Genomic DNA, 12019 nt, shown 5'->3' with positions numbered 1-12019 from the left:
CACTTCCAGAACTGTATCTCTGCAGGGGTTCTGGGGTTCACTTCCTGGAGCACACGTTGCTTCAGTAGTACCCCTAAAATATTACAACCCCAAGCAACCACCTAGTCACTTGTGCAGTTAGATTAGTCCAGGGGGAAGGACCTTGGTCCCTCCACCCCTGGGTTCTGACCTAGATGGTCCAGCTCCTGGGAGTGAATGTCTACCTATCTGCAGGACAAAGGTCCAGATATAGCATCATCATCACCACACCAAATTTGGGCTCTGCTCCTCATTCTACTCCACTGCAACTTGTCCATAAATATCTGTTTGGTATATGGCTGCCTACAGAAATCACTGCCCTATTTGATGACTGTTGAGGCTGCTTTTTATATGGCAAAGTGCAGTAGCGTGGATTCTTATGTTAAAATTGATTTTATGTCTGCAGTGTCACTTAACTTCCTTTGGCCTCTTTTATTTCTTTACTTAGCTTGTGAATTATAGCATTTAACTTCGGCCCTTCAGCTGTGGTTGGTCTACAACTCCCATCATCCCCGGCCACAGTAACCAATCGTAAGGGATGGTGGGAGTTGTAGTCATCCCTGGCTACAATGGCCGGTTGTAAGGGGAGATGAGATTTGTAATCCAACAACATCAGGAAGGCCGAAGTTGTGGCTCTGATTTAAACAAGTCAGGGTAAGCCACACTGAGTCCACAAGATAGATTTGGATTTTATTCAGATAGATAAATTTGCTTCTGCCCTAATGTAAACCAGACCTTAGTGTAGATGAATATCCCTTGCATTTATTGGTACTAGGGATATGCTAATTCAAATTCGATTCAAATTAACTCATCCCTAGAATTCGACTTTGGGCGAATCTGAATTGATTTGAGTGAATCTCCATTCTATTCAATGTTTTCTAATTTGAATTGATTTGAGCAACCTCTGTATGGGGTGGTATAGAAATGTAATAAATAAATAAAATGTACTTGAGATTATCACAGTGACAATTCACAAGAGCAGTAATTGGCAATAAATAGCACAACCTTCTTAACCTTGTTACATTCGTTAATATCTGTAGCCAGAGAAGAAGCATTTCTCTCGATTCAAGCCTGAACAAAGAGAATCCTGTCTCCTGATGCTTTCCAGTTCAGCCGTTTTAATGGCCAGGGTCTCCCTCTCAAAGGTCTCTGTTGAAGACTACTGGCTTCCGGATCAGTAGCACTGTGTCCCGTGAGACTGAACTGTTTCTCACTGGTTCTTGAATTTTGGCTTTTCTGCTGTCAGATTTGCTATTTATTCTTTTGCGTAGACTGACTTGCCCTCTGGTGAACTTGAGGGGGAATTGGCTCAAGCTGCAATCTCTTCTGGATTTGATCCTTCTAAACAACTTGCTGTGTCATTTGCTATTTGCTGATCTTACAGAGAATATATTTCAACATCTGGCCTCGACTAGAGTTAAATCCCATGATAGAATTCTAAACCCCCTTGTTATTATCTGACTCTCCCTTGATGATTAAAAGCACTTGGCTGAATGCAGCCTGGGTCTAGTGGCACATTTTAATTGTTACTTGTTTTCAAGCACCAGCTCTTCAGTTCTGTCAATGTTCCATTGTTGCCATTTTTTTAAAAAGGGAGAAAGTGTTCTGTTCAGTGTTTCTCCAACATCTGGGGAGGAGAGAGGAACTGGAGGTCTTTTATCCGTTCTGTCAAGGGTCTTTACACTTAAATATGTTTATATATTTGATGGAGCCCTAAATATTTTTGTAGTCTTCCTTTTCTCTGCAAGAAACCCTTCTGAAGTAACGGCCCACTTTGGTGAACAAGTGGGAAAGCCTTGGTGTGACTAAAGCTAATCCTAACGCAAAATGTGTCATGTAACGTTCTGAAAATACCTTCTATGCAAGAACCTTGACAATTTTGTTGTGACGCTATTATGGTGCTGCTGGCATGCATTATGCATGAGGAACTTGGGCAAAGTTTGCCTGAGGTCAGATGCAAGGCTTCATTCATGAGAAACTTGGTGCTTTTACGCTTCACCCAGTTGTTTTACATAAATGAAAGGAACTTGTGCGATTCCCTCGGCTACTTAAACAAAGAAAAATAACATACTCATGTGTCTTATTTCAAACATTTATTAGTACAGTATATAGATTTACACTGTACAGGGAGGGACTTGAGGCTGCCCAACTCCCTTTATTTAATGGGATTTCAGCAGTTTCCCTACAGGATTGCAAGCACTGTATTGTCATTCCCCATTTATCGGAATCCAAGACAAGAGTTTTTCCTAATTCTTTTGTGTTAAATATGGGGGGTGGGGGTAATTTTGAATTGTGTTCTCTTTTCTTTTAGGTATATACAAGTATAATCTGTATTTAACCTCTGTCTCTTAAGGCATTGTCTTTAATTCAGCATTGTCTTCAGTTTGTGTAAATATGGTAAGTACCCCATTAATTTGCTCCAATGTTTAGGTTCACAAATAAGGACACACATTCATATGACTCTTCTTGTGTTGGTCTCAGTGCATTCTGTTATTCTTGATCTGCATATAAGGTGATGCATTTAAATGCTGTAACCTAGAGGTTGCTAAATTTTGCCATAAAGAAAGAGCATTAGGGGTTCACTAGGGTTTGTCATGGAATCTCTATTTTCAGTCCTGACACTAGAGAGAATTACCAGGTGAAGATGTGCCAAGTGAGAGCTGGTCTTGCAGTTGCGAGCATGAATTGTCTCCTTTGGTAAGCAGAGTTCATCTTGGTTTGCATTTGGATAGGTGATTACATGTGAGCATTGCCTGCTTCAAAATATTCCCCTTGAGGGATGGGGCCCTAGAACATCTGCTTGCACCTAGAAGGTCCCAGGTTCATTCCCTGGCTTCTTTAGGTAGGGCTGGGAGAGACTCATACCTGAAACCGTGGAGAGCCACTGCCAGTCAGTGTAGACAGTACTGATGGTCTGACTCGATGTAAAGCTGCTTCTTATGTTCTTAAGTGTCTTACTGAGAGTTTTTCACACATGGCTCTATGCCTCGGGGTATCTGAAGAGCGAATCTGCTTCATAGCAGATTTGAGGCATTCTAATTTAAACCGCCCCAAGACTTTGGTTTGGGGAGGTATAAAAATCAAATCAAATAAATAAATAAATAAGAGGGATTAGATGGACCATTTGCATAGCCATCAGCACCTCCATCAACACCTTTGGAGAAAGCAGAAGCCCCCGATTTTCCCCCCAAAAGCTGCAGGAAATAGAGGGGGTTTTTTTTACCCCAGACGGAACTCGGGCTAAGCCAGAATTCGCAGCCTCCATTCACAGAGAATCAAAGTCCTGTCTATCCTGGTCCCTGATAGCTCACAGGAAGGTCGGATTAAATCCAGCGAATATTATGTGGACTGGCACACTTCGATCAGGATTGGATTCGGCATGGGGTGGTGGGCGGAAGCCCTGTCCGTAAACCCTCCTGGAGAAGAAAGGAGACTGTACTGTAGCTCAGTGGTAGAGCACCGGCCTTGCATGCAGAGGGTTTCAGATTCAATCCCTGGTTGGGAAAGTCCCCTCTCTGCAGTCCTAGGAAGGGATGTGCATGAGCTGTTCGTGCACTCCCTTGCAGAGAAGGGAGGGGCACCTTCTTGAAGAAGGCTTGGCCACCTTAAGTGGCGCAGTGAGGAAATGCTTGACTAACAAGCAGAAGGTTGCCGGATCAAATCCCCGCTGCAACTGTATCAGGCAGCAGTGATATGGGAAGATACTGAAAGGTATCAAATATGCTGAAAGATGCTGCGTATCATACTGCACAGGAGGCGGCAATGGTAACCCCCCCCCGTATTTTATCGAAAGGAGACCACAGGGCTCTGTGGGCGCCAGGAGTCGAAATCGACTCGTCGGCACACTTTACTTTACCTTACCTGCTTGCCCTCCGCCCTGCCGCTCCTCCCATTGTTGGCAGTCATTTTAGAAACAGCCATGCAGGGCTGTACAGCACACACATGGCTGGGGGTGCATGTGTGCCAGCCATTTGGATGGTCAGCAACACAATGCTGACCAAGCAAACAGCCAGGACGCACGCCTTCTGCGTGGAGCTGCGGAGAGCAGCGCTGTAGTCCTGTGCAGCTGATTCTAAAATGAGCACCAGTGGGGAGGAAAGCGGTGGGGCAGGGGGCGGGCAGGTAAGGAGCTCCTTACCTGCATCTAAAAGGTACCCCTCCCTGCCCATCGAGCCAGCTTGAAAGCTGGCGTTCAAGCCTGGTCGGCACTTGAAAAAGGAAGTCCCTAACAGGCTTGTGCTTATCCCTAATCCTAGAGAGCTCCTGCCATTCAGTCTAGGCTGTGTAGAGCTAGATGGACCAATAGTCTGACTCTGTATAAGGCAATGTCAACGTGCATTTCTCTCACTAATGAGTAGCCACATTCGTTCCCCATTGTAGAGCCTAAAGTAGGGGATAGGTTTAGTCCAGGAACACAACACACACACGCATGAACGTTGCTTCCCTGTGGTTTGATCACAATGTCCTTGAGAGCGTGTGCATGTGTCAGTGAAGTAACCCCAAGGGCAAGGCTGACTGCATGGGTCTCGTTAACTCATTGATGATTGAGTGGAAAGTCCCATTGCTCTTGGGCCTTGGCCATATGGTGACGTCGTTCGTGCTCTGTCGCAGATGTGTTTTGAGTGAGGTTGCAATAGGCAAGACTTCCAAAAGGTTGATGGAGATGGTTTTTTACAAGCTGGTCATTAGAGCATAAAATCATTAGAGCTGATTTTACTAGCTGGTCCAGTCCACTCTGCATTCTGCTGCATGTATATACTAGGCCTCAATCCACACCAAGTGAGGTGGTATACTGTACGACCACCCTCCTGTACTCATTGAGACAAATAAATACTGTGTGAGTGCTGATGCCTCTCTAGTAGAGTTAGTAACTGCAGAGAAACCTTGTGCATGATGGGAGATAGCCTCCATTATTGTGAAGCAAGAGCTTCACGTCCACAGCATCCGCATGATATCTCCAATCATCTAATCCTGTCTTACACAGGAGAAATTTACACTTCTCATGTACAGGGACTGTGGGACTTGTGATTGTAAAATCTTTGAACTACAGACAGTTGTCAGTCCCACATTGGCCTCTGCCTGCCAAGACATCCCACCTGAGCTCTCGTGACATACCTCGGATTGGAAGAAGGGCTCACTGTCCTTCCAGGTATTTTGTCTAAGAGCGACCTTAAAAGTTTTTATTTATTTATTTATTTGTGGTCAGCTAATTTCCCGTCAATCCACCTTAAGTGGCGCAGCAGGGAAATGCTTGACTAACAAGCAGAAGGTTGCCGGTTCAAATCCCTGCTGGTACTATATCGGGCAGCAGCAATAGAGGAAGATGCTGAAAGGCATCATCTCATACTGCGTGGGAGGAGGCAATGGTAAACCCCTCCTGTATTCTACCAAAGAAAACCACAGGGCTCTGTGGGCGCTATGCGTTGAAACTGACTTGACGACACACTTTACTTTACCTAATTTCCCATCTATAGGCTGGACCATTCTCCATCAAGATATGTAAGTGCTTTACTTAAGGCTTTAGATTGTGTTAGAAATGACTCTTACATTATTTTCCCCAATACCTACCTGCTTCCCCTACCCACCTTGGTTCCTGGCAGGCCTGCTCAACTTCAGCCCTCCTGCAGATGTTGGCCTACAACTCCCATAATCCCTGGCTATTGGCCACTGTGGCTGGGGATTATGGGAGTTGTAGTCCAAAAACAGCTCGGGGGGCCTAAGTTGAGCAGGCTTGCCACTAATAAAGTACTTTTTAGAGAGAATAATCTCATTTACTATGTGAGTGTGAGACAGACTCTGGAGCTGCGGCTTCCCGTGAGCTGACTGCTTGGTTAAGTTACTTACAGGCAAACTTTAACTGAAGGGGTGTCATGGCTCAGACCTCTGAGTCAGGAGGAGCAGGAGGACTTGGTTGGGAGAGCAGGCTCAGAAGCACAGCAGGAGGACTTGGCTGTAAGAACAGATGCTGAAGCTGAGGTGGAACGGCAGCAGACAATGGAATCTGGACAGCTGACAGAGATGAGGGCTGAGGAGACTGATCAGGAGGAAGCTGGAATTTCACCTGTGTTAAGAAGACGTCTCAAGAAAAAGGCTCAGTGGGAGACAAGCAGGCGTAAGATCTCACGGGAGAGGGAATAGAAATGCTGAGTGAGGAAAGCCTGATTGGCTGCGAGTTATCTCGAGCCCTATATCAAGCAGACGCTGTTCCCGAGACAGTACTGCCAGCAGCATTGCCTTCCGCAGACAGTGTTCCTTGTACTTTAATTGTTCAACCTTTCTTGTTTCAGGCTGTCCTTGTTCTGTTCCTTCCTTGCTCCTTTATTTCAGTTATTGCTCAGTTATCGTAGAGTGGGGTACCTAGTTTAGTTTCAAGGGACTTTATTTTGCTTATACTACTTTACCTTTGAGAGTCTTTTTTTCGCTTTCGTTCGTGCAGCTAAGCTGCTACTCTTATCTATAGAATTTCCATCTTGACTCACAGAAGTGGAGCTGGAGGGATCATAAATCCTGTCGGGTCAGCTGTACCAACAGATTCACGACAAGGGGTGAACTGAAGCAGGGTTAGGAGACTGAACTGAAGTCTCTGAGGAGACAGGCAGGATCCGCCACAGGTTGGCTCAGACCCAAGTTTGAGTTCTCTCTGGAGGCAGAGAGTGGTGGCAGCATCTACTAGGCACCGCACTGGAACAGGGAAGTGTGAGTCAGACCACTCTAAGCTCTCCGGTGGGTTCTGTTACTGCAAGGGTGCACAACTCAAATGTCCTGGTGGACTGGAAATGACCATGACTTGGTGTACAGGGGCTGAGGTCAACTTTCAGCACATTAATTACACTAAAATTTGCATGGGAGCACAGGGTTGGAGTCGGGGTGGGGGATGAGGGATGGTGTTATTGGGCTTTGGTACAGGGGTGGGACCAGCAAGGTGGATGAGGAACATCTGGTCTTAAGTGGACAAATGTACTGGTCAAATACCTAAATAAAGGCTATGACTATAAGTGGACAAATGCAATGAGCTGCTGCTGCTTGTCACAGGTCAAGCCAAGTGCTCTTCATGGTTCCTGCTGTTGCTGCAGGACTTGCCTTCCTGCAGGCCAGCAAAAAGGTCCCTGTGGGCCAGATCCAGCCCCCAGGCCTTATGTTTTGCAGGCCTGTGTTTGCAGCCCAGCAATATTTGTGCAGGCAGTAGTGTTCCCTCTAAAGCGTGCGCACACTCACAAGTTTTTTTGATGTCCATTCCATTAATTTTAGATCCCACTCAAGTTGAATCAGGAAAGCCCCATTCTGAATGCAGCTGCGCACACACTGCCTTGATACTGCCACCCAGAAAAAAACTCATTCTGCACACAGATCAAAAAAATTAGAGAGGACACTAGTAGGCAGAGTAGAAAATTCCCACTCTGCTATTTCAGTGAGCATTTTCTTACTTAACTGGATAAAGAGGCATCTTCTCAAAGTGGTGATGTGCTTTATATTTTTTGTGTGCGGGGGGAGGCAACTGATTCTATTCAGCCATAACACAGCATCCTTCTCCAGTGGTTGTTGCTGGTGTTTACCTTGCACTTCTTTTTAGATTGTGAGCCCTTTCAGGGCGGAGAAAACCATCGTATTTATTATTTGTTTTCTGCATAAACTGCTTTGAGAACTTTTGTTGAAAAGCAGTATACAAATGTTCTTACTAATAGTAGTAATAAATATATAGCTAGGCTCTATAAAATACTGGAATAAGTGGATAGAGCAATTGTAAATTGGGACTCTCCTAGATGCCGATCTATATGCTTCTGCTTCTTTTTCTATGTAAACTGCTTTTCCCAGGAGAAATAGCGGCTGGATTGTGACTGTTGCAGGAGAATTGTGGTTAAAATCTTCCTATCCCTTACTGCAGTCCTAATCTGCCCAACCCCACTCCGATCTAGCTGCAGTTGATAAAAAAATAAATAAGCTCATCTCACCTAATAATGTTTTAAATACCATATATAGTATGGCTCCTCTTTTCTTGAGGATCATATACAGAAGCAAAATTGCTGGAATTGTGGCTTATGTGATCCCTGGAACTTTTCCATCTTTAACAACTGGGGTTCAGTATCAGTGTTATCTGTATACGTGTATTCTGATATTTCTTTTTAAGTGCATGCACTCACTCACTCTTTGAAAATCCAAGCAACTTAGATATAAAAACTCTTTCCTTTTTGTAGGTCATGAACCTGGACTTGTACAGCTGGTGAACTACTACCGAGGAGCTGATAAACTTTGTCGCAAAGCATCTTTAGTGAAGTAAGGATTTGTAGAACTATAAGGGTCATTGTGATTGTAAAGATACTTATGTTGTCTCCTACTACACAGCAAGCTGGTTGTGCCTGTCTCTTGGGATTGGGGAGCTGAGTTTAGCTGTTTTTGCTGCCAATTAATATTAATTGCTGTGTTTAATAGCTGGTTTAAAGATTATTATGTTTTTGTTTTATCTTGGAAACTACTTGGGAAACAACTGGTGAAAGGTGGTCTGGACAACCCTTGGCATATAACTTCTGTTTCCATGCATAGCTTCTTTTAGTATGTCCTTGCAAACACTTTTGCAATGTCGTTTGTAATTTATTTTGGTATTGCAAAAGCCAAATCCTGTGCATAGTGATTCAGCACATAGTGATGAATGCACCATCACGTTTGAAAGCAAAAGTGTAGAATTTCTTGGAGGCTGCCTGCACCCAGATGGTCATGTGAATAGATCCTCCAATTGGGTTGGTGGGAATCAAACAGCCCCTTGATAGTTTAGGTCATTTCCCATCTCTTCCATGCAAGAGTGCTTCCACAAATTCCTCCCATGTCCAAAGACATGGTGGGATGAGTCTTACTGGTCATCACAACTACTGATGTGGAATTCTGAAAATAGGTCAATATGGCCTGCATCATTTGGCTGCTTCTCACGCTGTGGGAGCATTTTACACTGCAGTGCTGTATCTCCCCCACCTTGCCCCTGGCCGCCAGACTACAATATTTGAGATGCTGTGAAAGTTGTATCTGTGGTCTCCGATGTGTGATCCTGCAATCATCAGGAGATGAATATGGATGCATGAACCAGCCTTACAAGGAAGTGAGTGAAGTGACCCTCTCTCTGAGCCACTTGCACGTAATTGGCAGTCTCGTTTATCTTATCAAGGTCAGGAAGGTGCATGGAGACATCTGGGAAACGTGGATCCTCCTAGCTCTTTCTTCTAAATGAAAGTAGAAGAAACCACAATCTAGCAGAAACCACACTTCCCAGATGTCCCTGTGCACCTTCCTGATGACCCTGCCCAGGTGGCCTTGAAGGCTCTGGTTCTGGTAGCTTCACCTCACCACCCTGCTCTGCCGCCGAAAATGTGAGGAAGTTTGTGTAGATGTCCACACTGGGTACAGCACTGGAGGAGTGCTGCAAATTCATCAGGGTTGGAGCATTCGATGCACAGCCTAGTTTCAGGGCACAGAACTCAGGAGGGGTGAAATCTGTTGATTTGTCAGTTCCTCCTCCTCTTCCCCCACCCCTTCCAGTAGTAGCAAAACTAATGGTTTCCCTACAGTAAACTGTGCATGCTTCTTGTTTCCATTTTTAAGAATATGAAATACCAAGCACTCTTTAAAATAATAATTGTTATTATTATGCTGTTTACACACAGTCTACCTGTCTACCAGGTATACAAATGTGATAGATAGATAGATAAGATTAAATGTTATTGACTGGATTTGGTACTTTAATTATCAGGCCCTTTTCAAGGGTCTAGGATGACGAAAGAAAACTTAAAGATATCTTTGTAGTATTCGTGCTGTCCCAAGTAGTGTGGCCTTCTGTAGTTGCTGTGTTGTAATTTTATTGATGCCCAAGGTATCGAGATGGTGTTCAAGTTCTTTTGGTACTGCACCAAGGGCACCAACAACTATTGGCACCACTATTGTTTTCTTTTTCCAGAGTCTCTCAATTTCAATCTGCAGGTCCTTGTATTTAGTTATTTTCTCCAATTATTTTTCGTCAACTCGTCTATCCCCTGGGATTGCAATATCAATTATCACAACCTGATTCTTCTCGATGACTGTCAGATCTGGCGTATTGTGTATTAAATGTGTATCAGTTTATATTCAAAAATCCCAAAGGAATTTGGCCTCCTCATTTTCTGTGACCTTCTCAGTTGGATGATTCACCAATTCTTGCTTGCTGGCAATTTGTAATTCTTGCAAAAGTTCCAGTCGATCATCGCAGCAACTTTATTGTGTCTTTCCTTATAATCAGTCTGTGCAATTTTCTTACAACAACATACAAGGTGCTCAGCCGTCTCATCCGCTTCCTTGCATAATTGACACTTACTGTCTTTCTGGGTCTTATCAACTTTTGCTTTTATAACATTTGTTTGTAGTGATTGTTCCTGGGCTGCAAAAACAAGACCTTCCATTTCTTTCCTCAATGACCCTTCTTTAACCACTGCCATGTTGTGCTTTTGTTGACTTTCGATTGTATGTCATTAAAAAACTGACCGTGCAATGGTTGGTTGTGCCATTTTTCTCATCGATTCATCATCTGCTGTCTTTTGTAGTCATCCTTCAATTCCTTTATTTTCAACAGTCCTGTCTTATTCACATCCTGTTTTTATTTATTTATTTATTTATTTATTTATAAAACATTACCGGAGGCATTCTCTTAGATCCTGTTTTCAAAGCTTTCCTGATCTCCAGAAATTGCTTGGAAGTCCTCTCTGATTCAGTGAAGAAGATGCTTGAGGGCTTGTTTTAATGGATAATATATAGTAGTAGTATGTAGACACTTACGTTATCTCTTTGCATACAGAGATATGCCTTGAGGCTCTGTAAATCATTAATTTAAATCTAGGCTTTCTAAAAAATCACCGACCTTTTCCCATGAAGGCAAAATAAATCATTTGGTGATATTGCACAGGCATGTCATCCTTTTAAGATTCATCTCTGACCTTTGCAAAATTATATACAAGCTGCTCTTTAATGCTGGGAATCACTGGAGTGTTTTCCTCTGAAGCCTGTAGTTGTGTTGAATACAAGAACTATTGATGCTTGTGATTAATTACAATTCTTAGTGACTTTTAGCAAAATGATTCTACTAAAATACTTTTTTAAAAAATGGACTTGTCATAGTTTGAAAGATGAAACAAAATTATTTTTCCGGCGCCCTGTAACATATGCACCCTATGTATGTCTGCAGTGCTGTGTCAAAGGCTGAATGTAGGCTAAATTCAGCTCATGGGTCTGGCGGCATATGAGTGAAGTGGTTGAAATGAGTCATGGCTCAGGAGGGGCCATTGCTCTGTGGCAGAGCACGTTTCACATGCAGAAGGCCCCTGGTTTCATTTCTGCCATCTCCAGAAGCAGGGCTGGTAAAAGCCTCTACTTGAGACTTTGGGGTGCAATAGCCAGTACTCGTGTTTGAGGACCTCTGCTATGAAAATACAGGGTGGGATACAGCAGAGTGGTGCCTTCCTCTTCCCACCACCTCAAAGGGCCCTTGGGTTTGCCTGGGATCCATGAACAACATGGGAGGTGTGGGGTCAATTGCAAAACTTGTTTGTTCTACTCCAAGGGCTCCCAACCTGTAGTACTCCAGATGTTGCTGGACTACAACTCCCAAAATCCCCAGCCAAAATAAATTGTAGCTGGAGATGATGGGAGTTGTAGTTCAGCAACCTCCGGAGTACTGCAAGTTGGGAACCCCTGTTCCAGTCTGTACATCCATGGCAGGAACTGGCAACACTCCACTTGTCCAGCTCCCAGCCTCAGGGCGCATTCCATCACAGCCCCTTATGCGCCTGCGCAGAGCCCTAGTCCGGAACCTTCCAAAGCTTCACCAAATAAGGAAAAAAGAGCAGGAAATGGCTCCCCCTAGAGGGTGATACACCTCCCTACCTCAGTCTTTCATTGACTGCCACAAGAGCAAGTCCCTCGGAACACTCCTTTATCTATCTAAAACCAGGCTGTATTCGTCCTTTTCTGTTATTATTTCACTTCTTTCCCC

General features: G+C 44.0%; 1 protein-coding gene across 3 annotated transcripts in view; it reads left to right on the top strand.

Moving 5' to 3' along the window:
- Window positions 1–12019, top strand: part of TTL (tubulin tyrosine ligase) — a 45432-nt gene that overhangs the window by 15428 nt on the left and 17985 nt on the right. For all 3 annotated transcript variants that reach the window (XM_053313452.1, XM_053313463.1, XM_053313441.1), the window contains exon 2: window positions 8211–8289. In XM_053313452.1, coding sequence (XP_053169427.1) covers window positions 8211–8289 — 79 coding nt within the window. The remainder of the gene's footprint in view (window positions 1–8210; window positions 8290–12019) is intronic.

This window comes from Hemicordylus capensis, chromosome 1 (genome assembly GCF_027244095.1).
Source record: "Hemicordylus capensis ecotype Gifberg chromosome 1, rHemCap1.1.pri, whole genome shotgun sequence".
NCBI lineage: Eukaryota > Metazoa > Chordata > Lepidosauria > Squamata > Cordylidae > Hemicordylus > Hemicordylus capensis.
The sequence above is the reverse complement of the archived record's forward strand: the minus strand, read 5'-3'. Positions and strand labels throughout refer to the sequence as shown.